Below are 26,530 nucleotides of genomic sequence, written 5' to 3'. Positions count from 1 at the left end.
TAAGGCAAGAGTCTCAGTAGGAAAACAGGAGAAAGTAATGAGTGGGCATTTCATAAAGAAAAAAACACATGTGACTTAAGGTATTCAGCCTCATTCATAATATGGGAAATGCAAATCAAGACTCTTTTTAAACTTAGCATTATTTCACAGAGTTGAACATTCATATTACCCATGACCCAGGAATTCCATGCCAAGGTACCTACCCGAGAGAATCTTACATATGTGTACCAGGAGACAAATAAAAATGCTCATTATGCCACTAAAGTTATAATTAACTTGTCTTCAATAGAATGGATGAATGAATTGCGGTAGAGACACAACACCTATTTTATAGTAGCAAAAATGAGTAAAGTAACAGTTTCATGCAACAACCTGGATTACAGTTAGTGACATATTAAATGGAAAAGGCAAATCCCAGAAGACTGCATCCAGCATGATACCTTTTAGAAAATTGAAATTCCAGCAAAACGAGAATAACTTTTTTTTTTTTTTTAAGTGAAGAAATGGAAAAAGTTCTGATAAGTGGTACTTTGAAAGTGAAACAGGAAGATGGGATAAAGGAAGTAGCACATTGAGAAATATAAGTTATTGGAGATACTCTTAAGTTAGGTTCATAATGCATCATTATATTTATAATCAAAGAAAAGGGCGCATAACCAGTATTGGCAGTGTGTCATAACCCAAAATTTATGGTTAATACTTTTATGTGTACTTGATGTCTTGGAGAGCAAAAACAAGGGTAAAGAGCCTGTTTTCTACCCCTTCCCAAAAAAGACCAAGGTAGCATATAATATTAATAGCTGCTTAAGGTTGAGTTACAGAGCAGGACATGGAGAACTTGCTGTTTAGAGCTAAAACTGGGTAAATTGAAGTTACCTTGATTTGATTTATTTCTTTAAATTGGAAGGAGTAGGGGAAATGTGTGTGATAACGTTATTCTGATTGCTATCAGTTGTAGTCATCCACACATCTTCTAGTGAAAGTTTAAACTAAATCTTCTCTGTCCTATACTAGCCACGTGTGATTTTTCATTTCATTTGAATTTTTATTTATTTTTAATTCCTCAGTTATACTAGCTACATTTCAAGTGTTTAGTAGCTGCATGTGGCTTGTGGCAGCAATACTGTACAGCACAGATATAAAACATATCCATCATTGCAGAACGTTACAATTGTACAGCGTTGGAACCCTTGACAGGAATTACACATTTTTAACTTCTTTAATAACCCAAAAATTGTATTAGCTATTCTTTATTAACAAAACAGATGTATCTTAGATGACATTACCATTGACCTCTGATTATGAAAGATTGTATTTATTTTCCAGCTATAATTAGACTCATCTCTTTTCTCATATCATTATTTGTAGCACATCTCTATCAGTTGGTAAAAGATAACACAGGGAAGAAATCCAGCCTTGTGTTTTATAATTGCAGATTTTAAGATGCAAGTCAGATGTAGTTACAGCTATTTTAAAAATGTCATTAACCCATAATAAACTTTTTTGAGAAATCAAGAACTTGAAATGATAAGGGATGGAATTCTAATTCTTTAAAATCACTCAACTAGCATTGAGGGGTAATCTTAAGGGAAGGTCAGTGTTCTCATTTCTCTCATATTCTGCCTTAAGTTCTATACATAGCAATTTAAATAACTTCATACTAAAATTGTTTGGAAATATCTTTAATTACTGGTTATATTTTAAAATATTTGTTATATATTTTTTATTTGTGAATTTGCATTTTCAGTATTGTTAATAACCAATTGAAAATCTTATTACTTATGGACACATTTTGATGCATTTATATTATTATTGTCTAATGAATTATACTGGGATTTTTTTTTCATATATATACACTTATAGTTGTTGAAGTCTGAAGAGGATTCCTCATATAAACCTGTGAAGAAAGCTTGTACTCAACTTGTTGATAACCTAGTTGAGCACATTCTTAAATATGAGGAATCTCTAGCTGGTAAGACATTTTATATATTGGTCATTAAGTTGATTTTATAAGATATGTTAAAATACTTTGTGCACATTTCTTATTTTTGCCTCTCACTCTGCTTAGCCTAATAATTAATTACTTCACTTTTAAATGAACTCTGTTTTTTGTTGTGTTGAATCCCAGGTTATTGTTATGTTATAGTTGACTGGTATTATTTACAGCAATGTAATAGAAGCATGGGACTCATCTCTTTCACATATCTTTCAATAGAACATAATTTTAGATGTCATATGAGCAAGAATTAAAATAAGTCCAGGGACTAATGTATGTAGGTAAATGTGCTTATCCAAAAACTGTTCAGTATCTTTCAAATTATATAAAAATTTCTATCAAAATGAAGTTAATTAGTATAAAAATGTTTTTAAAAGATTTATAGTACCTTCCTAATACCATTTATAATTATATAAAATGTGCTTAACCTTGACCTAGAAAGATGTTAGTAATTTTTAAATTGACAAGTTCGTTAAATATTTAATATTATATATTATCTATCACTCAGTCACAAAATTGAAGTTATTAATGAAAATATAAATGATTATAAAATCATAAAAGTCATAATTGTTATCTATTGCTTAAAAGCACATAAGACTAACATTACTTCCCATCCCCTAATATATATTAATCAGGAACAACAGGCAGCCTCAGTCAATTTTCAGAATTAGGGGCCATTTACCTCTTACAGAGGTACCATTTATGGTAAAAATTGTTGATATTCTTTATATTTTAATGCAGTCTTTTTTATTTTTATTTTTTCATTTTCCATGTTTACCTCTTTTTCTTTGTATCTTCTGTTCTGTTTCCCAGTTTTCCCCTTTCCTAGATTTTAAAGGTGATACTGTTGTCACTTAGTGTTAAAAAGTTGCTAATCTCCTCTAAAAATGCCCAGGAACTAAGACACATTGTATCTCCTAGCTAGCTACACTTTCCTCTTCCCTGAACAGCATTTACTTGTCTTAATACAGCACTGGTCCACTTACGCATCCTTCCTGTCTTCTGACATTTTACCACAGCAGCGTCTTTTTTCCCCAGTACCCTAAACACAGTATCACCTCAGCTAAACTGTTTTTGTCCTCCTTTGCTAATTTCTTTCCCATTCTCATTTCCATGCATTTTAAGATACTAACCAACACCATGTTTATTCTCAGATTTCCATCTCTAAACTTCCCAACTTTGATTCTACTTTTTACTTCAGTCCTCCTCCCCTTGATGTGAAACTTGCCTTCCATAGTGCAGCCTTTTTGCCCTTTATCCTTAATACATGTAATTTTATATAAGATAGAAAGGCAAGGATTCTAGTATCATAAGGAATGCTAATCTGTTGTATTGAGGCATGTACTGAATCTATTCAGAGGATAGTATTGAGTAATTTGAATAATATTCTGTATCATTTCCACTGCCTTGTCATATTTTAGTGTCTTATTTTCTGTTTGTTTTTCCAGACTCTGACAATAAAGGTGTGAATTCTGGAAGATTGGTAGCTTGCATAACCACTTTGTTCTTATTCAGCAAAATAAGACCCCAGCTCATGGTTAAACATGCCATGACTATGCAGCCATATCTTACCACTAAATGTAGTGTAAGTATAGAGCTGTCTGTCCTGTTTTTCTCTCTTATCTAAACCATGTAGTAACTATTTTAAATTTAGAGTTCGCATTGTGTCATCCACCTTTTCACTGACAGATGACAGTCATTTTCACTGAAAGATCAACTGGGTTATGTACTCAAATATAGGTTCTAATATTTGTAGCAAGTTAGCTACAAACATCATTTTTCTGATGTATTATAAATAAATTTCAGGTTTCATCTCTCTGTAAGCTCCTCAAGCTAAAACTCTCAGTAATGCTTAATAAATGTAACCATTGTTAGGACTTAAACAGTGAGTGAGCAAAGTTCTTGTCACTGAGAAATTTACTGTCATTTGGATTCTGGTTTTGCTTTTCATTTGTTATTTTTGATGTATTTTATTTATATAATGTATTTATATACTGAATATGAAAAATAAAGGATCATCAGAGATGTTAGGTTTTTAAGTTAATATTACACATGTTCTCCTAAAATCAAATGTGAAGATTAACTACTGCTTGAGTCAGATAATCCAGCAGTTTATATGACAGTGTGGTAAATTCAATGGCTTATTACAACAGTAAATTTTAAAATACTCTAAAAATCTGTGAATGTAGTTAGTTTTTTACTTTTGCTGCTATGGTCAGTTTTTTTGGTGATCTAAATTAATAAATTCTAGGTGAAAAACTTCAGGATGTCCTGAGGAATTTTAAAATCAGAGAAAAGTATCAGAAGATAAATACATTAAAAATAATATATAATACTTCTGAAACAACATTTAAGACAACATATTTCTGTCTTTAGGGCTTGTGTTAGATGCAGATATAAACTGATTAATATGTAATCTGTGACTAATAATAATAATAGTTATTGAGCACAGTGCCAAACACTAAAAAATTTTGCATGCAGCATCTCATTTACATTATGAAGTTAGTACCATTATTATCCTGGTTTTACAGATAAGGAAATGGAAGCTTAGAGAATATAATTTGCCCAGTGTCATAGCTAATGAGTCCCAAAGCTAGAATTCAATACCATGTTTGTTTGCTTGTAGAATTTAAACAACAAAGGAGCCTTGATTATCCTCATTTCAATCGATATTTTTTAAAGCAAGGTTACTTGAAAACATTTTCTATAGTTTGTTATGCATACACACACTAATATAAAGTTTTTTATAAATAAGGTTATCTCATATATATGATAGACACCTTTTTTTTTTAAAATGTTTTTTGTTGTTGTTTTTTATATCCTACCCTCGTTTCAGGATAAGCAATCTGGAGTGTCCTTGCACATTTTATCCATGTTTCTATAATTGCAGACACACATTATACAAACGGTTAACCAGATTTTTTAAAAATCACGTCATGTTATATATGTATCTATCAGGCATTTTTACTAATCTCAAAACAACTGATATATATTCATCCTTTTGAATAGCTGTGTATTATTCATCTTATGGACATCTTATGATTTGTTTAACCATTTTCCCATCTAATCGAGTATTTATTTTTTATTTACATTGTTTCCTGTTGATAGTCACTACAACCAATTCCTTAATAGTCATTCCTATTCATATACTTTTAAATATTCGTGCTTCTTTTTCTTTGACATAGTCTGAGGAATTGACTTCCCAGATTGAAGGAATGTTTTGCAGTTTTGATTTTGTTTCTGAATAGCTCTTGTCAAATTGCTGGTGGACATGTTTTATAGCCACTTTGGAAACCAGTGAATGATGCTCTGTGTCATTTTTGTACTCTTTGCCAGGCTAACAGATGTAAAAGAATGTAGTTGTTTGTTGCTTCAGCTTCCCTTCCTTGATTTCCAAGAGGTTTAGCATCTTTTTTATGGCATTAACCAGTTGAACTTGATTTTCCTTAATTTGACTGTTCTTATCCTTTGCTTATTTTACCTTTGAACTGTGGACCTTTTTTTTTTGTAAACTCTTTAAATGTTTGAGATATTGATCTATCTTATGTATATTCATTCCAGATATTTCAGGTGTTCTACAGCTCTTTTCCTTCATGATTTTCATCTTCATTTAAATTTTTCTTTTAGATTTTAAGATACTTTATTTACCTGATTTTTCAAGTCAGTTATGTTTCAAAAAATTTTTACTGCATTTTTAAAGTAAGATTCTGTCAGTGATTTTCAAATGAATTTATCTTGAGAAAAACTAATTTATCCCTTCACCCACTTTAATCACCTGTTGCCTACAATTTTTAATCTGTTTTAAAACCTCTAAATTTAAAAAAATTATAATGTTAACATTTTAAATTTTAAAATAAAGTTTTATACCTAATTCTGGGATTCTGTGTTTTCCTCTGTCATAAAAGGGGTTAACACAGCACTATTGTTAGCACTCAACTTCAGCACTGTTGACACTCAGGACCTGGTTATTCTTTGTTTTCAAGAGCTTTTCTGCATGTTATAGGATATTTGGCAATATCCTTGGCTTCTGTCCACTGGATGTGAGTAGTACCCTCATGCCAGTGTTAGGACAACCAAAATTGTCTCCATATATTGCCAGATATCCATTGGGGACAAAGTGAAAGTGAAAATATCAGTTGCTCAGTTGTGTCCGAGTCTGCCACCCCATGGACTATAACCTGCCAGACTCCTCTGTCCATGGAATTCTCCAGGCAGGGATAATGGAGTGGGTTGCCATTTTCTCCAGGGGATCTTCCCAACCCAGGAATTAAATCTGGGTCTCCTGCATTGCAGGCAGATTCTTTACCATCTGAGCCACCAGGAAAGTCACCCTCAATTGAGAGATACTGCACTGTTATTATCCTAGTTTGAAAAATATTGATCTTAAAAATTGTATCAGTCTTTGGTAAAATACTCTGTTAAATATTTAAACACCATTGTTCAGAACTGTTAGTGCATATTAGGGAGAAAAACAGTAACTGTAGCATTATGACTAAGTGACTCAAAGATCACATGGTAAATTAGTGACAGAGCTAGAATAAAATCCAGGTTCCTGTCACTATCTGCTCCTCTTCCCTTCATACTTTAAAAAAGCTCTTTCCTAATAATGCTGTTTTGGGTTTTTTTTGGGAGGGGGAGGGGAAGCTATTATGTGTGTGTGTGTGTGTGTGTGTGTGTGTGTGTGTGTGTGTATAATATATCTATAAAATAATACCAAAACCTCAAATACACAAAGCTGCATATAGTTTCTTTTCAGATTTTGATATTCATAAAGCTTTGATTTTATCCTTATAGACACAAAATGATTTCATGGTTATCTGCAATGTTGCAAAAATTCTAGAACTAGTTGTACCACTGATGGAACATCCCAGTGAAACTTTCCTTGCCACTATTGAAGAAGATCTAATGAAGCTTATCATCAAATATGGCATGACTGTAAGCATTCACTTTACCACCTCTGTGTTGATCAATATACAATTCACAAATCATGTGTTTTTAAATCACTTAATCATGCTTTTACCTTTGTTTTTAACTTTTATCTAAACAGTAACATTTTTTCTCTTTTAGGTAGTGCAACATTGTGTAAGCTGTCTTGGGGCTGTTGTAAATAAAGTGACACAAAATTTTAAATTTGTGTGGGCCTGTTTCAATAGATACTATGGTAAGTTCACTGCCTGGGCTTTAAAATTATTTTGCTAGATCCTGCAGTGTCCAGTTCCTTTTTAACATATCTGATAAAAGATAATATCAAGGGAAATATAAGAGGTTTGATTGTCCTCTGTAGTCCATTCTCAGAAGCAATACTTCCTGGTATTTTTTATATTCCCTCAATAACCCAATGTGATTACTTCAGAAATTTATCTTCTCATAAGTGAATGTTGATAAGTTTTTTGCCTACTATGTCAAATAAAATTTAAATACCATTTTTTTTTCTTATATTAGTTCTTTTAGGCTCAGTTGGAATGCCCTCATATTTCTAGGCATGTTTAATACTTAGAAAAGTTTAATTTTAGTAAATTTTAAATTGAATTTATATTAATTTTAGTAAAATTTAGCTTTAGTTTATTAGCAGTAATTATTTGAGCATAACAGTTTAAGAATAGAGGATTTATTATAAATAATATAAATAAATGTTACTTATTTTACTAGGTGCCATTTCAAAATTAAAAAGTCAACACCAAGAGGACCCAAATAACACTTCACTGCTAACAAACAAACCAGCACTTCTGAGATCCCTATTCACTGTTGGGGCACTGTGTCGGCATTTTGATTTTGATCTGGAAGATTTTAAAGGCAACAGTAAGGTAAAGATCCTAATATTATTATTTAATATCCTGAAAAAAATAGAACTGTGTGACCTGTGCATTAAAAAATGACTGTAATGACCCAGGATGAGCAGCATTAGAGCAGTCTGGGTTTTGGTTTTGTTTTGTTTTAATTTTATTGTATTTTATTTTCTATTTTTTGGATATGCGGCATGTGAAAGGGCTTTCCAGGTGGCACTCGTGGTAAAGAACCTGCCTGCTAATGCAGGAGATGTAAGAGACGCAGGATTGATCCCTGGGTCAGGAAGATACCCTGGAAGAGGGCAGGGCAACCCACTCCAGTATTGCCTGGAGAATCCTATGGACAGAGGAGCCTCGCAGGCTGCAGTCCATAGTGTCGCACAGAGTCGGACATGACCAAAGCAACTTAGCACACAGACATGGAGTGTGGGATCTTAGTTCCCTAACCCAGGATTGAACCTGCACCCCCTGCATTGGAAGCACGTAGTCTTAACCACTGACAGACCAGGGAAATCTCTAGAGTTGTCTGGTTTAATTCTAAAACAATGCTTTTCAAAACATGGTCTGTGAAGCCAATCAGTTAGTTATAGCCCGATAAATTAATGCAAGTTATATCTGCAAACTGTCCCAATGAATGAGATTGTTCTAAAATTTATGGACTTATACATGTATTGGTGATTTATTCTTTAGTAACGTTGACATGCAGAAGTTTGCTTTTAGATATTTTTTCCCTTCACAGTTGAAAACGGATCTAAGCTACTCTTCCTTATACACTTTAATGTGTTTTTCCCCCTTAGGTTAACATAAAGGATAAAGTCCTTGAACTATTGATGTATTTTACAAAGCATTCAGATGAAGAAGTGCAAACAAAAGCCATCATTGGTCTAGGTAAATTAAGTCTAGATTTCTTCCTAGTTCTCAGTTGTTTGAGAGGTTGAGGAAGTTTTAAAATTTTTGTGAGTCTAAAACATTGATTTACTTAAGTATGTTTCTGTTTAAAGTAGGATCTGGTGTCTAGAGTATACTTCTGGGGGTTAAAACAACAGGGTTCCATTCTTGGCTCATCCAGTGACTTCCTGGGTGACTTTCAGCAAGTCATGTAACTTGTATGTCAGTTTCCTCATTAGTAAAATAGAGGTGACAATACTTTCTTCAACCCCTACTTTATAGGGTTCAAAGTTCTTTAATTAAGAAAAGTGATGTAGAAAAATTTGTACTGTTGTGTATTTTTTTAATTGTTATTTTTCTTTTCAACGTTTTTCAGTGTATGTGTCTGCCTCTTCTAAAGTCAAAACAGAGGGCAGTCTACAGACTTCTATTTATTAGTATGTAGATAACACATGGTAACCAACCACATAGGAACAGCTGGATGTATACTTTTTCTGTATTATTTTTCCAAGAGCATTGATGTAATAAATACATGTGGTTAGGTTAGGTCTTTGAGGTTTATCTGGAAGGATATTGGAATGTGGGAAGGATATATTGAAATTTGAGAAGGATAGCCTTAAGGTCTTGATACCTGAACTAATTAAATGCACTAAAAAAAATTAGAAGAGCACTCTCTTCATGTTTTTGTGCTGTTGTTTTTTTGTGGTTGTTGTTTGTTTGTTTTGTTTTACTCTGTACAGATACATATAAAGTGTTCATTAAGATTAATAACTTAGAAATTTTATTTAGTAGCATTAATAAAGTTTATAATTTAAGTCTTAATATCTTATTTCTCTTCATCTCTTTCAGAAAATTACATATAGAAAATAGAGTAAAAATTCATATACCACTTACTAGGGAGTTGTATTGGTAGAGTATTACCTTTCAAGTCAAATATGTACTTCAGTCTGGACATACATTCTATAAAACGGCAAAAACTAATAGTGTTACATCTAATTCAGAGAACAAAGAATGTAAATTTTAATTTGAAGCAGTACTATCCAGAAAATAGTGCCTTTAGACCAGTTAATAAAAGTTGCGTGGGCCATTGTTATCCTGTGTCACCTTGGGCTAGTTATCTGATCACTCTATGCTTTGAATTTAGTTTGTTATTTGGCATCCATAATATTTGCTCTCATCAAAGATCTTCGTTTCATCTCATAAATAAGCATTTTGTACAAATAAACATGGGTAATACTATTTAGGGTAATAAATATGGGTAATTTGTGATTATAGAATTCAACATTGTGGCTTCATTATAACAACATATAGAAATAGATACAAGATTTTTAGCTTTATTTTAAAAGTACTTCATTTCATCAGATGAATATATTTTAATAGCACCAAGGTTAGTACCTTCCACTAGGGATCTAAAAATGCACACATTACCTCTTAAATCCTGAAAATATCCCCTTGAGGCAGGTGGGTGGTAAATATTATTGTCCCCATTTTACAGATGGAGCATTGAGGCACAGAGAGATTCTGTGACTCACCCAAGGTCACACTACAAGTCAGTGGTGGAGCCAGGAATAGAACCCAAGACTCCTGACTCCTAGTCCACTCCCTTAGCCACTAGGCCCTGCTCCCTCCTCAAGGTTTCCTCTTGAGTGAAATTCTCCTTTGAAATGCAATTTCTTGTTTTTAATTCATGGGGGAAGAAGTACCTGCTCTAATACTTCTCTAGGTAAGGCCACCAGCATATTCTTCCAGTCATTTTAAGTTTTAATTTTTGAAATAAGATACTCTTTATATACTTTATCAACATTTTCAATAAATGTTATATTTAATTTTAATATGAATATATCAAGAGAATTTTTGTTTTTTTCATCTTCTTTAGGATTTGCCTTTATTCAGCACCCAAGTCTAATGTTTGAGCAAGAGGTGAAAAATCTATACAATAATATTTTATCTGATAAAAACTCCTCAGTAAATTTAAAAATACAAGTGTTAAAAAACCTCCAGACCTACCTACAAGAAGAAGATACACGTATGCAGCAGGCAGATAGAGACTGTAAGTGAAAATATATTTTCAAAGTTCACAGTGGGGCTGCAGTTAGCATACTGTGACTCTTTTTTAATCCAGATACCTACTTACCATATATTAGATAAAGGAGTTGAGTTAAAGAAGATACTTCATAAACTCCCTAAAGTAGTTTATAAATGAATGTGCATGCAGACTTTAACATTTTGACAGAGGGAAAGGGATTGTACTTTCTCATCATGTTCTCCAAGGGGTCTCTAACAGACCTAAAAAAATTTAAAAATTAAGGACCAATGAGTCAGCTGTTACATTTTGTGCTTTTGATTGTGACTTAATTTAGAATAGTAAAGTTAATACACATATTCTTAGTATGTTTACTTCCTTTTGTAGGGAAGAAGGTTGCAAAACAGGAAGATTTGAAAGAAATGGGTGATGTTTCCTCAGGGATGAGTAGTTCCATCATGCAGCTTTACCTCAAACAGGTGCTTGAGGCGTTTTTTCACACCCAATCAAGTGTACGCCACTTCGCCCTCAATGTCATTGCATTGACTCTAAACCAAGGTCTTATTCATCCAGTTCAGGTAAGTATGTTTTACAGCAATAGCACTTACGGAAAGAGCCAAGAATTTGTTGCCACTTGAAGACATTGTGATTAGAAAATAAGTAGTTCTTTATTCCTCTTAGTTGTCAATTTCGAGGGTGAGGGGGGCCATCCAAAACTCTTAGGAATCCAAGTTTTAGTCCATCTTTTAGGTTGTTTTAAACTGCAAAGTACATATATATTCTTAATGTTGATTCTATTATACAAACTTTATATTTGCACAATATGTACTCAGTATTACTTCTTCTAAGTAGGGATAATAGATTTGATTTAATTCACGTTGACTCTTACCTCTAAAATCCAACAACAGCATGTAATATAAATGGAGTTAAGGGTATAATCTATCTTAACAGTGTGGATTTTAGTCCACAGAAAAGTCACCTATATAATCTGAACTCTGTTCCTTCATCTTTAATTGGAACTAAGATCAAGCACCCAATACCTTAAAACATGGATTTGTAGACTAGATGATGTACTCAAGACATATTTGTACTACAAGGGATTGGCAGCTAATGTTTATGTTTTAGTATTCACCATCTGACACGTTGAGGAGAGTGCCATAGGCTGCAGAAGTGAATTTGTTAAATAATAGCGTGTACCCTTCAAGATTTTTATTTCGGCTGTTCTGTTTAACTTTTATAAAATATATTCTTGATTATTACGCTGTGTTATTCTCTGTGTCCTGAAACAAAACACACTAATGAATATTCAGTCTGTTCTTTGTGACTCAGGACAGGATTACTTAATAAAATGTACAATACTCTGTTGATACTCTTGAATATTTTAGATACTTAGGGCTCTCTGCTGATATGCTTAATAGTCTTAGGTTTTGCTTTTATTGTATCTTTTTTTAAACTTTAAAATTTTATATTTATCAAAAAATTGCAAGAGTGGTACATTAAACCCTTTATACTCTTTACGTATATTTTGTTGCCATTTTGCCACATTTGCTTTCTCTCTCCATACATACACTAAATCATTTGATAATAAGTTTGAGATATCATAATTCTTTACCTCTAAATACCTCAACATACATTTTTTTTTAAGAACAGAAACATTCTCTTATAAAACCATAATGCAGTCAATCAAATTTAGGAAATTTAACATTGATACAATAGTATGTAATGTATTTTCATATTTTACAAGTTAAGCTAATAATATTTTTTGTGAGCCTCCCCCAACCCTGCAATTCAGGGTTTGATTCTTGATGACCCATTTCATTCAGTGCTATGTCTACTTTTTTTATTTGTTTGTTGCTATTTTTCTGGCTTCCTCACCTCTAATTTTATTAATTTGTAGTATATATCATACTCTTAAATGAATATTCTTAGTTTGGGAGCCCTTTAGTTTTTTTTGTTTTTTTTTTTTTTAATAAAAGAACTTTAAACTCACATTGAAATTGCTTGAAGTTCACCACATCACTTTTTTTTTTTTTTTAATTTTTTGCTGATGCTCCAGTGCTTTTTTACTTTTAGCTAAATCTAAGGGCAGATTAATAAATTTTAAAAGAACACTAAAACACAGCATTCATTTATAGGAAAGCCAGTGAGCTCAATTCATATGTCCCAGATATATAGCAAGTTTTAATATACGTCAAGATACATATAGAGCTTTTACTACTATGATGTCTCATGAATTCTTTATTTTTATTTCCAGTGTGTGCCGTATTTAATTGCTATGGGCACAGACCCAGAACCAGCTATGCGGAACAAGGCTGATCAGCAGCTTGTGGAAATAGATAAAAAATATGCTGGATTCATTCACGTATGTATTTTTAAATTGTCCAGCCTAAATTTAAATATTGTTCTTTGGTAAACCATTTCTTTGGCAAATGTCCTACCCAGATTCATATTCAAATAAAATATTTTGCTTACTAATTACTTCTAAACATGAATCTAAGTTTGTCCCCCAAGGTGTTTATTCTTTTTAAAATTAACTCTTTAAGATGGAGCTGGCAGTAACAGTATAGCATGCGCTCTGGATGAAACCAGGATGCATGGGTCCTAGTGCCTACTGTGTATCTTGGCAGTGATGGCTCCTCTGGGTCTCCACTTGTTTCTTCTATAAAAATGAGCAGATTACAATAGATGATCTCTAGTATTCCTTCCAGTGCTTGCATTCTATGCTTTTTATTATTTTAAATAAAACCAAATTATAAACTTCACCTCTAACTATAATGCTCAAATTTATATTTTTAATTTGGCTCTTTTAATTTCTGTGACAAAAATAAGGCTTTTATTGATTTCAGATGAAAGCAGTGGCTGGCATGAAGATGTCTTACCAGGTACAACAGGCAATCAACACGTGCCTAAAAGATCCTGTAAGGGGTTTCCGGCAGGACGAGTCCTCCAGTGCTTTGTGTTCACACCTTTACTCCATGATCCGGGGAAACCGCCAGCACAGACGCGCCTTTCTGATTTCTTTACTCAACCTCTTTGATGACACAGCAGTAAGCATTAAAAACTTCTTATTTTAAGATGATAAATGTTCTATAAATTGTATGCCTAAAGTAGTCGACATTTTTAAAATATTATCATTTTAATAAATAATAGTGACTATCTTAAATGTGTTTATTTAGGTCTATGTTAACTACAAGGTATTGAAGAGGAAGTTTAGCATGAAAATAAAATGAGGGATAAAGTATAATTTTGTCTCCATACTGAGTATGTTACAAACTTGATAGCAGTTCCTTTAAGCATGCTTTCACATAAACTATGTTACTAAACTATCACTTCTCGAGGTGGGTGGATGGGTGGATAGATAGATAAAGCGAAATTCCACTTGTTTATATCAGACTCGAACGTTTTAGAGTAACTGTCCTGGGTTTTAGGCTGTTGAGATCCTTGCTTGTTCAACCTGACCTCGTTTAATGAAAAGCCCACTTTTGTGTAATTACAGTTTTGACCCTTTAGGAGCTATTGCACAAGTTGCATTGGCCAAGACTATAAGGCAGGAAAATAAAATATCCCATTCTTTAATTTTACCTCTGAATGTTTTCATTCATTTTATAACAGTATTCAGCATATGCGTTATGGTAGCCATTGTGCTAGAAGATGAAGATGTGGTATCTTTCCACATAGAACCAGTTCTTGTGTGAAGCTTTAAAAATAAAATTTTTTTTCATATTTTAATCACTTGACTTGACTTTGTTGCTGTTCCGACACCAGATTATTTCAGTGAAGTAAAATTAAAATTATGTGTTGGTCGCTCAGTCGTGTCCAACTCTTTGCAACCCCATAGACTGTAGCCCACCAGGCTCCTCTGTCCATGGAATTCACCAGGCAAGAATACTAGAGTGGGTTGCCATTCCCTTCTCCAGGGGATCTAAAAATTACCAGAATACAGATGCCTTATTAGACCTTTTCTTTTTAAATAGTACATGAAATTTTTGGTTGTATTATCTAACAAATAAATATAATACCCTTCTATTTTAGAAACACTTGAAATATAATTTAATCATCATCAGGGCTGTCATCAGTATTAAGCTTTCATTGTGTGTAAGAGGTTTAGATAGGAGTACATAATGATATGATACGGTGCTCTTGTCATCATTGGATCTTGCTTCCTATAAGATAGCGGTTAAGATTAGCATAGTCTGAGTCCCAGATGGTTTGTATTTGTATCGCCCTAGTCTTTCTCTTGGGCTTCCCTGGTGGCTCAGACAGTAAAGCATCTGTCTACAATGCAGGAGACCTGGGTTCGATCCCTGGGTTGGGAAGATCCCCTGGAGAAGGAAATGGCAATCCACTCCAGTCTTTCTCTTCTTCTTGAGCTTCATTCCTACGTGATTTCACGTAGTTGCTTGCTGTATGTCATTAGCTGGATGCTCTGTCACCCCAGCATGTAACATGCTAAATTGGAAATCTAGTTTTCATAATATAGTGCTTTCTTCTGACTACCTTCAACAGAAGATGTCAGAGGAGAAACAAATTACTGAAGACATAGGGGAATAAGATGGATCTACTATTTAAGACAGAGCAGGTGTAAAAACATAAATAAAGGTACAAAGATAAGAATGGGTGGGAAATAATGAATAGATTCATTATTTAGACCAACAAGGTCATAGTGAGACATGGTTTATGGAGGATCTTCGCTAATAGCTCAGCTGGTAAAGAATCCGCCTGCAATGCAGGAGCCCGTGTTCACACCGAAGGTAATAAGGGATTGAGTTCTTATGATGAGAGTTGGAAGGAAAAGAATGGATGGAAGGAAAGAAGAAACACTGAGGAAGGAATAAATTATATGAGACATTGTGAGAAGAGTCAAAGGATAACTGGAATATTTTTGTCCTGTTGTTGAGTCCCCTAGTCATGTCCACCTCTTTGCAGCCCCATGGACTGCAGATGCCAGGCCTCTCTGTCCCTCACCATCTCCCGAATTTGCCCAAGTCCATGTCCATTGCATCGTTGATGCCATGCAGCCATCTCATCCTTTGATGCCCTCCTCTCCTTCTGCCCTCAATCTTTCCCAGCATCAGGGACTTTTCCAATGAGTCAGCTGTTCACATCAGATGACAAAAATACAGCTTCAGCATCAGTCCTCCCAATGAGTATTTAGGATTGATTTCCCTTAATATTGACTGGTTTGATCTCCTCGCAGTCCGAGGGACTCTCAGGACTCCTAAGCACACAAAAAATAGAATGTTGCTAAAAGCAGTTTGAAAAGGAGTTGGTTTGAGAAGGAAATAGAAGAGGAATAGTCAAAGAGCTAGGAAGAGAAAACTAAGGAAAAAGGTTTCAGGGAGTCACGGGTGGTTGTCTGTATTTTCCCAACTTTAACATGTGCATATTGATACATATTTAAAAATAAAAAATAGAGTGGGAGTTTCATGAATACTAATAGCAAGTTCATTCCATCTGTCCTTTGGGATTTTTTGTTGTTTGCTACCACTGATATGGCATTTTATGTTGTTTGGGCAGCAGGATAAGGGAGATGGTAGGAAGGTGTGTTTGGGGAGGGATTTTAGGGAAGCGTTTGACCGTGCTTCAGGCAATGCGGAATCTTAGTTCCCCAAACAGGGATTAAACCCCTGCCCCTTGCAGTGTAAGCACAGTGTCTTAACCACCAAACCACCTGGGAAGTACCCGGAAGTAGTGTTTTTAATTGCCTGTTTTTTTTTTCTTTTTTTTTTTAAAGCTATAAATATTTTTAAAGGAATTTAAATATTAACGTGTCTTTCTGTTTATATTCTGTATGATCATGAAGTTCTGAAAAAAAGTCTCTGTTACTTCTTTTAAAAGCAAACAAGTATTAGTAACCATAATTTGCCAACATCAGAGTTTTTATGGTGTGAATCTTTGGCAACTCTGTCAGAATGACTCTGATATTTTAAATTATACACACACAGGAAACTGACAATTATTTTAAGAGTACATGAACTTGGATTTTTTTAACTTACATGTTTGAACTATAATTATTGCCTCTTACTTTTGAAGACAGAATAACTGTGTGTAACTGATCTCTCCATATGGGTTAAACTTTTAGAGGCACAGTGATAAATAATCATGAATTCATATGTGTACTTTCTGATGTGGTATGGATTTATCATAAAGATTCTATATACTCTATAAGAAAACTTCCGGGACTTCCACTTGGGTGCACTGAAAGAACATTCACCTCTTCCCTTTTTAAGGTACCATGGTTTAAGTCATTAGGAAATCTGTTAAAATGGATTTAAGATGATTCTGTAAAATCCATTTCTCTTCTGCTTCCTCCTTCATCTTCATTCTTTCTCTCCCTGTCCCTTCCTTTCTGAAACATTAACTGAGGTGAAAGTACCCTGTAATATTTTTTCTAAAAAGGTTTTTATGATGGATTTCTGGATTATCTACTAAACGTGTACTTTTTTTTTTTTTTTTAATTTACAGAAAACAGAAGTGAATATGCTCTTGTATATAGCAGACAATCTAGCCTGTTTTCCATACCAGACACAGGAAGAGCCTTTGTTTATAATGCATCATATAGACATTACACTCTCTGTTTCTGGTAGTAACCTACTGCAGTCATTCAAGGAGGTAAGTTACACACATTGCTATTCTTAATGCATCTTTCAAAATGCAGGCACGCTATTTTCACTGTTTTGTTTCTCATTGTTCTTTTTATTGTTTTCACAGGTATATAAAATCTTGGTAAATAAACTTACTGAAATCTAAATAGTGCTTGAGTTGGAGAGAGGAAATGAGTTGCCATTTCATTTCCATTAAGAAAGTTCTTAAAACCATTTCATTCCAGATCATTTAGGTGGAATTTATACATGCACATACTTACGTGCATGCACACGTGTGCACACACACACACACATACACATGCATGCATACGTGGATTGTTCTGTTGATAAGCCATCCCGTGTCTTTATTTCTCCCACTTTAAGCACCGACCTTAAATGTTCAGTGTCCATTCATATATTCATTTAAACCTCATTTTAAAAACTCCTTGCTCGTTTATAAATCTGAAAATACTGTAGATAACAGTAGTATACTTGAAGAGATACAGATATGAATATAAATAGCTTACTTACAAGGAACACAGAAGATTTATACTATTGATTTCCTTATCCCTTAACACCAGAATCATTGGTGTATTGTATGCCCAAAATCTTTACTAAGTTTTTTGTTGTGAACTTTATATCTTTTCTTTCATGGTTTTTAAGAAGAAAATATAGTTGGCTTAATTGTAAAAGCAACTGGTGTAGCCCTGGGAATACAGGTGCACTCAGTAATTTACATTATTTTAAATTAGTTGGAATATTTTCATGTACCTGATGATACAAGTAAATATTCTCATTTTACAGTATCGTTGTGCCCAAAACTCAGCCTGGTCAAACTCATAAATCAGGGCGATTATTTTAATACCTAAGAGTTAGAATTACAGAAGTATCTGAACCCTTGCTACTTGAAGTGCAGACCAGAACCAGTAGCACCAGCCTCACCTGAGAGCCCGTTAGACGTGTAGAACCTTAGGTCCCACCCTAGACCTGCTAACACCGTGTTTGCATTGTTAATAAAATGCCTAGGTGTTTAATATGCACATTGCAGTTTAAGAGGTTAATAATTTCCCAGGAACTTGATCCATCATGTTATCTTATTTTACTTCATTAACTGTTGTAAATATACTTGTTCATGTTTCTCCTGTTTTATTTCTTAACAGCTATATTTTGAATATTGCTTTGTAATCTTTTCCACCTCTGGAAACCAGTTGGCTTTGTTTCTTCTAAAAAGCTAACGGTTTCATAAAGTACAAAGAAACAATTTAATTTTTTAAGAAAAACTGCATGTTATCTTGCTGAAAAGTTGTTAAATGGGAGAGTTTAAAAGAAGGTGGGGGAATTCAAGACCTATTATATTTTCCTCAGTTAAATTATAATTACTTCCTTTCCTCTGTAATGGCTTACCTATATACCAAATTGTTACTTCTATAATTTATCTTTCATTGCTATTGTATAAGAAAATTCTTTCCCTTGGAATGATATTCCAGAAGGGTTTAGGGAGGGTGGCACAGTAGTTGGAGGAGTGGATTTTATTTAGTCTTGGAACATTATTTTCTCCCTAAGGGTTACAACCCCAGTTGTTTACAGAAAGAGAGTTTTGATACATGAAACACTAAATTGCGGATACTTTTGAAGCTGTTGAAGGGAGCATATGTATAGTTGTTAGTGGTATTTTCATTTTATTATTTTTTAGACAGAATAATTTCCTCTTTTTTTTCAGTCTATGGTAAAAGACAAAAGGAAAGAGAGAAAATCATCTCCTGGTAAGGAAAATGAGTCAAGCGAGAGTGAAGAAGAAGTCTCTAGGCCTCGAAAGTCACGGAAACGTGTAGATTCGGATTCAGATTCGGATTCAGAAGATGATATAAATTCGGTGATGAAATGTTTGCCAGAAAACTCAGCTCCTTTAATTGAGTTTGCAAATGTCTCCCAGGGTATTTTATTGCTTCTGATGTTAAAACAACATTTGAAGAATCTCTGTGGATTTTCTGATAGGTAAGATTATATAAGCGGTGAAAGAAAAACTTGCTGTCTTCAAATAATGAAGAAATATGAAACTCAGTTTTGATTGCATGCTGAATATTAAAAATGCTCCTTTTTTATAAAAAGGAGTTTGTTCCTTTTAACTGCTATATAGTGTTTTTGTTGTATAATATACCATAATTTGTACATTCTGTTATTGAAGAGAGGAAAGCTATATTCTTCTAATTGGAGATAATGCATCATAAATTAAAAGACTTATTATGTTGGCTTCCCTAAAAAGATATTAGAGAATTAGGCTAACCTCAAAAATAGATGGCAGGGACTTCCCAGGTGGTCCAGTGGCTAAGACTGCACTCCCAGTGCAGGAGGCCTGGGTTTGATCCTTTGTCAGGGAACTAGATCCCACATGCCACAACCAAGACCCAGCACAGCAAAATAAATAAAATAAATAAAAGTAAATATTAAAAAAAATAGATGGCAAATTCAAGTTTTTAAAGAGCTATGAATGAAGAATAAATAGATGCAGACCAGCTAGGATAAGTTCTAACAGGATCCAGTAGTCTTTAATGTACACTATCAAGGTAAGAGATAGAAAAGTACTAATAACTTTGAATGCGCTATAATTTTATTCATCATCAATCACTACACTGCTTGTACCCATGGAATTTTGGACATTTTTCACATTCATTGAAACCTTATGAAGTTAAATGTTCATAGGGACAGATAATGAAATGAATAAAGTGGACCCGGGTAGGTCACTGGCAAAATGAGAAGAACACATTTGGGGTTCAGATATTCATCAGCTTGTTGCCATGGGAGAAAGTGGGAACAGTGTATGGCAGAGCTTCCATTTTTTTCAAGGGAAACTAGAAAATCCAGATTTTAATGAGAAATACCTTGATGTTAAATGTTGGCAACTGTAGGACCTACTGTGTTATATTGAGCTTCACAGATACTACATTTTATACAGACTGAAGGTTTGTGGCTGTCTTGCTTCACACAAGTCTGTTGGCTCCATTTTTCCAACAGCACTTGTTCCCTTTGTGTGTCTCACATTTTGTAGTTATTCAACAATATTTAAATATTTTTCATTGTTATTTTTATGGTGGTCTTTGATCAGTCATCTTCGATGTTATGATTGCCAAAAGATTACAATTCACTGAAGACTCATGATACTTTTTAGCAATAAAGTATTTTTTAATTAAGATATATACGATTTTCAACATAATGCTGTTGCACACTTTAAATAGACTACAGTATGTTGTAAAGGTAACCTTTATATTCATTGGGAAACAAAAAATTGATGTGGTTCACTTTATTGCAATAATTGCTTTATTGCAATGGTCTGGAACCAAACCCATAATGTCTCCAAGGTATTGCCTGTAATTCAAAATAATTTAAAACCTTGTAAAATCTTGGGGCAGTGCTAAGGAGATGGAAAGATTTTGAAATAGGGTTGTTAATAATATGAAGCAGGTTTGTAAACAATCATTCTGGCTGTGTAGAGAATGAAAAATCTTAGAGAAGGTAAACCAGTTAGGTAGTACTGAGTAATTATACTAAAACTGTCCTATAGTCACAATCATGGTACTAAAAAATGGACATGAGAAGCTACTTGGATTTAAAGGATGCCTCGATTCAAGACAAGTACTGAGGAAAACAGGAGAATATTACTCTTTAATCTTTGATTTTGTGTCTTTACTTCCCTTTTAAAAATTATTGTGTATACAGTTTCACTGGTTAAAATCTATATGACAGAAAGTTTAGTTATAAGTAAATAAAACTTAACTAGAATCCATTTAAATGTAAATGTCTGAAAAAAATTTTTACATTAATGGTTTTATTTTCCTAAAACAGTAAAATTCAGAAATATTCTCCATCCGAATCTGCAAAAGTGTATGATAAAGCGATAAACCGGAAAACAGGAGTTCATTTTCATCCCAAGCAAACACTGGACTTCCTGCGGAGTGATATGGCTAATTCCAAAATCACTGAAGATGTGAAGAGGAGTATAGTAAAACAGTACCTAGATGTGAGTAGTAAAACCAAAATATATTTCATTTTGATAATGACTTTTTTAAATGTGAATACTTTTGAGAGAGCTACCGTCTTTAGCCATTTCTGTTCCTCTTCCTTCTGGCAATCAATATCACAACTTTTTCATGTTTTCTTACAGAAGAAGTACAAGTATATAAATATACACATATATACGTATATATATGTATATATATACCTATTTAATAAGTGTGTATGTGAGTGTATTAATTATGCTTTTAAAATGTTTTTAAGAATAGGCAAATGCAGGGAATTCCCTGGTGGTCCAGTGGTTAGGACTCCACACCTTCACTGCTGAGGGCTCAGGGTTCAATCCCTGGTCAGACAACTTAGATCCTGAAATCCATGTGGAGCATCTGGGAAAAAAAATAAGGGGGGCAGATTCAGAAAATAGAACCAAAGTTTACCAGGGCCTGTGGGGAGGGAGGAATCAGATCAGATCAGTCGCTCAGTTGTGTCCGACTCTGCGACGCCATGAATTGCAGCATTCCAGGCCTCCCTGTCCATCACCAACTCCCGGAGTTCACTCAGACTCACGTCCATCGAGTCAGTGATGCCATCCAGCCATCTCATCCTCTGTCATCGCCTTTCTCCTCCTGCCCCCAATCCCTCCCAGCATCAGAGTCTTTACCAATGGGTCAACTCTTTGCATGAGTTGGCCAAAGTACTGGAGTTTCAGCTTTAGCATCATTCTTTCCAAAGAAATCCCAGGGCTGATCTCCTTCAGAATGGACTGGTTGGATCTCCTTGCAGTCCAAGGGACTCTCGAGAATCTTCTCCAACACCACAGTTCAAAAGCATCAATTCTTTGGCGCTCAGCCTTCTTCACAGTCCAACTCTCACGTCCATACATGACCACAGGAAAAACCATAGCCTTGACTAGATGGACCTTTGTTGGCAAAGTAATGTCTCTGCTTTTGAATATGCTATCCAGGTTGGTCATAACTTTCCTTCCAAGGAGTAAGCGTCTTTTAATTTCATGGCTACAGTCACCATCTGCAGTGATTTTGGAGCCCCCAAAAACAAAGTCAGCCACTGTTTCCACTGTTTCCCCATCTATTTCCCATGAAGTGATGGGACCGGATGCCATGATCTTCATTTTCTGAATGTTGAACTTTAAGCCAACTTTTTCACTCTCCTCTTTCACTTTCATCAAGAGGCTTTTGAGTTCCTCTTCACTTTCTGCCATAAGGGTGGTGTCATCTGCATATCTGAGGTTATTGATATTTCTCCTGGCAATCTTGATTCCAGCTTGTGTTTCTTCCAGTCCAGCATTTCTCATGATGTACTCTGCATATAAGTTAAATAAACAGGGTGACAATATATAGCCTTGATGTACTCCTTTTCCTATTTGGAACCAGTCTGTTGTTCCATGTCCAGTTCTAACTGTTGCTTCCTGACCTGCATACAGGTTTCTCAAGAGGCAGATCAGGTGGTCTGGTATTCCCATCTCTTTCAGAATTTTCCAAAGTTTATTGTGATCCACACAGCCAAAGGCTTTGGCATAGTCAATAAAGCAGAAATAGATGTTTTTCTGGAACTCTCTTGCTTTTTCCATGATCCAGTGGATGTTGGCAATTTGGTCTCTGGTTCCTCTGCCTTTTCTAAAACCAGCTTGAACATCAGGAAGTTCATGGTTCACATATTGCTGAAGCCTGGCTTGGAGAATTTTGAGCTTGACTTTACTAGCGTGTGAGATGAGTGCAATTGTGCGGTAGTTTGAGCATTCTTTGGCATTGCCTTTCTATGGGATTGGAATGAAAACTGATCTTTTCCAGTCCTGTGGCCACTGCTGAGTCTTCCAAATTTTCTGGCATATTGAGTGCAGCACTTTAACAGCATCATCTTTCAGGATTTGGAATAGCTCAACTGGAATTCTATCACCTCCACTAGATTTGTTCGTAGTGATGCTTTCTAAGGCCCACTTGACTTCACATTCCAGGATGTCTGGCTCTAGGTCAGTGATCACACCATTGTGATTATCTGGGTCGTGAAGATCTTTTTTGTACAGTTCTGTGTATTTTTGCCCTCTCTTCTTAATATCTTCTGCTTCTGTTAGGTTCATACCATTTCTGTCCTTTATCGAGCCCATCTTTGCATGAAATGTTCCTTTGGTATCTCTGATTTTCTTGAAGAGATCTCTAGTCTTTCCCATTCTGTTGTTTTCCTCTATTTCTTTGCATTGATCACTGAAGAAGGCTTTCTTATTTCTTCTTGCTATTCTTTGGAACTCTGCATTCAGATGTTTATATCTTTCCTTTTCTCCTTTGCTTTTCGCTTCTCTTCTTTTTACAGCTATTTGTAAGGGAGGAATGGGGAGTATTAAATGGGTACAGATTGAGTTTCTTTTGGGAATGATGTAAAAGTTTTAGAAATAATGGTAGTGATGGTTATGCAACATTTTGAATATACTTCATGTGAGTGACTTAAGGACTTTAAAATAAAGTGGTAAATTTTGTGTTTTACCACAATAAAATTTTTTTCATGTTTTAAAAAATGTTTTTCAAGATTGTCCTAAAAAGTAAAAATAAAGTCTTTAAATTTAATCTACTTAAAGCTGGTAGTTGAATATAACTAATCATGATTTTCTTGACTACAAATGTAAGCTACACAATGGTTTTCATACCATTCATAGACTGCAAACCTTATACTTTAAATTTAGCATTTATTTTAGTTCTTTAAAGTTGTTTGACATCTTTCATTTATTCTTATATCCTCTTGGTGGAGAGCAGAAGGAGCAGAACATGTTTAAGTTTCGGTCAGTAATTAGTAATCACTGGCTGCTTGATAATTTGGGTCAGTGTCAGTGACATCTTGCTTATAGGCGAAATCTGGTCAGCTGCCTGTTGGTGTAAAATAAAGTTTTATTGAAACAGCTATGCGCATTCATTTCTATATTGCATTTTAGCCTGCAGAGCCAAAAATACTTCCATTCTGGCTCTTCAGAAAAAACGTTTTCGAGCACCCAAGTTGGACAGTAGCTAAAGTCTTTCACCAAAATCAAACTACTGCCATGGAAAACATTTAGGAATTTGACAGTCTTGTTTGAAATGTTTACCTCAAATTCTAAGTTAATATCTAATTTTTGTAGTTCAAACTTCTCATGGAACATCTGGACCCTGATGAAGAGGAAGAAGAAGGGGAGGTGTCAGCCAGCACAAATGCTCGGAACAAAGCAATTACCTCGCTGCTTGGAGGAGGCAGCCCTAAAAATAATGCAGCAGCAGAGACAGAAGATGATGAAAGTGATGGGGAGGATAGAGGAGGAGGCACTTCAGGGGTGAGGCGGAGGAGGAGTCAACGTATTTCGCAGCGTATTACGTAAAATGATTTTTATGTGCTTATATATGTCAGTCTATTCAATGTACACCAAGTAATGTAATACTTATGAGAGAAAACATTTTGTAGATAGAAATTCTCTACTTACCCATTTATACATCTTTTTGTAGAAAGTTTAACATAAAAGACAATAAAAAAGAAAAAACAGAAATGAGATTTATCCAGCATAAAAGGTTATTAATTTTTCTTTGGATTGTATTAATGTGTGTTATCCTTTTTTATTGTTGCTAAATTTTATGTAGCTTTATGGTTCATATGTATATATAATTTTATATATCAATAAGAGTAAAGACACGGGTACAAATTAAGAGATACATGGTTTTACAAATATATGTTAACCCCTTGGCGCTGGCGGTCACGGTGCGTCTCATTGCCGGCAATGGAAGTGTGCTGGGATATCCCAACTCCCGGCGTCAAGGGATTAAAAGCAATAAAAACAATAATTTCACTAAAATTATTTTGTGTAACACTTGGTCTTTTTTCCCCTCCCAATGTTTTAGTCATTGAGAAGGTCAAAACGAAATTCAGACTCTACGGAGTTGGCAGCACAGATGAATGAAAGTGTTGACGTCATGGATGTCATCGCTATTTGCTGTCCAAAGTACAAAGACCGACCACAGATTGCAAGAGTAGTACAGAAAACCAGCAGTGGCTTCAGTGTTCAGTGGATGGCAGGCTCCTACAGTGGCTCCTGGACTGAGGCTAAGCGCCGTGATGGCCGCAAACTGGTGCCTTGGGTAGACACTATTAAAGAGTCAGACATTATTTACAAAAAAATTGCTCTAACGAGTGCTAATAAGCTGACTAATAAAGTTGTTCAGACTTTACGATCCCTGTATGCCGCCAAGGATGGGACTTCCAGCTAATGAATTTGTACATGCAGCCAAATTTACAGGAGTTTTTTTTAAAGGCAGAAAAACTTGAATATCAACATTCTGGCAAAAAAAAAAAAAAAAAAAATCAGTTTTATGAAGAGTAAGAATGGAACCTGGGATGCAGGAACAAAAGAAGGAAATGTTGGGCAAACATTTTTGTGGGAGCTCCCTTCGCTGTTGTGCAGCAGAAACAGATTCTCAGTTCATTTTTACTCCCACTGTATTATAGTTTAACAAAAATTGTTTATATCTTGGAAAAAAAAACTTTCTGTTTAAAAATAAACAAGTGAATGTTGGAAATTAGTCTGTTAATGTTCTTAATAAAGTGTTCTTGGAGTTTAACCTAGCAGCGGATGGCTTTCTTTAGCTTAGCCCAGTTTCCAGGGAAGCATTGTTTTTTCCAGGCTGTAAAATGGCAGAATCTCCTGGATATATAATTTATTCTGTTGGAAAAAAAAAAAAAAGCATGCAGTATCTATGACCTATCTGCAGAAGGAGTTTTTGTAAATGTAGATTTTGATGTATTAGGTCACCCTGAAAACAATACAAGAAAAGGGATCCCCAGACTACCTGGTGGAGCGAATACTGCAATAAATTTTTTTACTTCTCTTTGTTACTTGTCTGTTTCCATTTGAATTTCTTATTGTAAAGATCTGTTTAAATCCATTTATATTATTTTGCAGTCTTTTATGTAAAATTTATTATATCACTGGTTTTCAAGACAAAACATAAAATATTGTTTATACAATTTGTATAGGCTGACTTCTGAATAATTGGTATCTATTATTTTCATTCCCATAAGAGGGTGTAAACAATTAACTCCAGGGTTTTATTGTATCCTACAATATTTAGTATTAACTATATATGATTTAGCACTGTGCCAAACACATTTTCAAGAGTACATTTTGATATAAAAAGAAACTATAGTTTGTTCCTTGTATGCTTCAATTTCTTTCTAGTGATGTCATGATGGTAATATTTATTTTTTAAACCTCGGGGGA

The 26,530-nt window shown here is 34.4% G+C and overlaps 1 protein-coding gene across 5 annotated transcripts in view; it reads left to right on the top strand.

Moving 5' to 3' along the window:
- Positions 1–26,145, top strand: part of NIPBL (NIPBL cohesin loading factor) — a 209,768-nt gene extending 183,623 nt beyond the window's left edge. For 3 of the 5 annotated variants that reach the window (XM_006059558.4, XM_025270602.3, XM_006059556.4), the window contains 15 exons: positions 1,864–1,972; positions 3,445–3,581; positions 6,791–6,931; positions 7,064–7,157; positions 7,646–7,800; positions 8,580–8,670; positions 10,547–10,720; positions 11,081–11,271; positions 12,948–13,055; positions 13,540–13,740; positions 17,159–17,305; positions 18,998–19,272; positions 21,118–21,292; positions 24,407–24,595; positions 25,155–26,145. In XM_006059558.4, coding sequence (XP_006059620.1) covers positions 1,864–1,972; positions 3,445–3,581; positions 6,791–6,931; positions 7,064–7,157; positions 7,646–7,800; positions 8,580–8,670; positions 10,547–10,720; positions 11,081–11,271; positions 12,948–13,055; positions 13,540–13,740; positions 17,159–17,305; positions 18,998–19,272; positions 21,118–21,292; positions 24,407–24,595; positions 25,155–25,520 — 2,553 coding nt within the window. In that variant the 3' untranslated portion in view covers positions 25,521–26,145. Of the gene's footprint in view, positions 1–1,863; positions 1,973–3,444; positions 3,582–6,790; positions 6,932–7,063; positions 7,158–7,645; positions 7,801–8,579; positions 8,671–10,546; positions 10,721–11,080; positions 11,272–12,947; positions 13,056–13,539; positions 13,741–17,158; positions 17,306–18,997; positions 19,273–21,117; positions 21,293–24,406; positions 24,637–25,154 lie in introns of all 5 variants that reach the window. The other 2 variants (XM_006059557.4, XM_044932727.2) reach the window with 2 other exon arrangements.
- The last annotated feature ends 385 nt before the right edge of the window (positions 26,146–26,530 follow it).

Source organism: Bubalus bubalis, chromosome 19, assembly GCF_019923935.1.
Source record: "Bubalus bubalis isolate 160015118507 breed Murrah chromosome 19, NDDB_SH_1, whole genome shotgun sequence".
NCBI lineage: Eukaryota > Metazoa > Chordata > Mammalia > Artiodactyla > Bovidae > Bubalus > Bubalus bubalis.
This window is presented reverse-complemented; position numbering and strand designations above follow the sequence as displayed.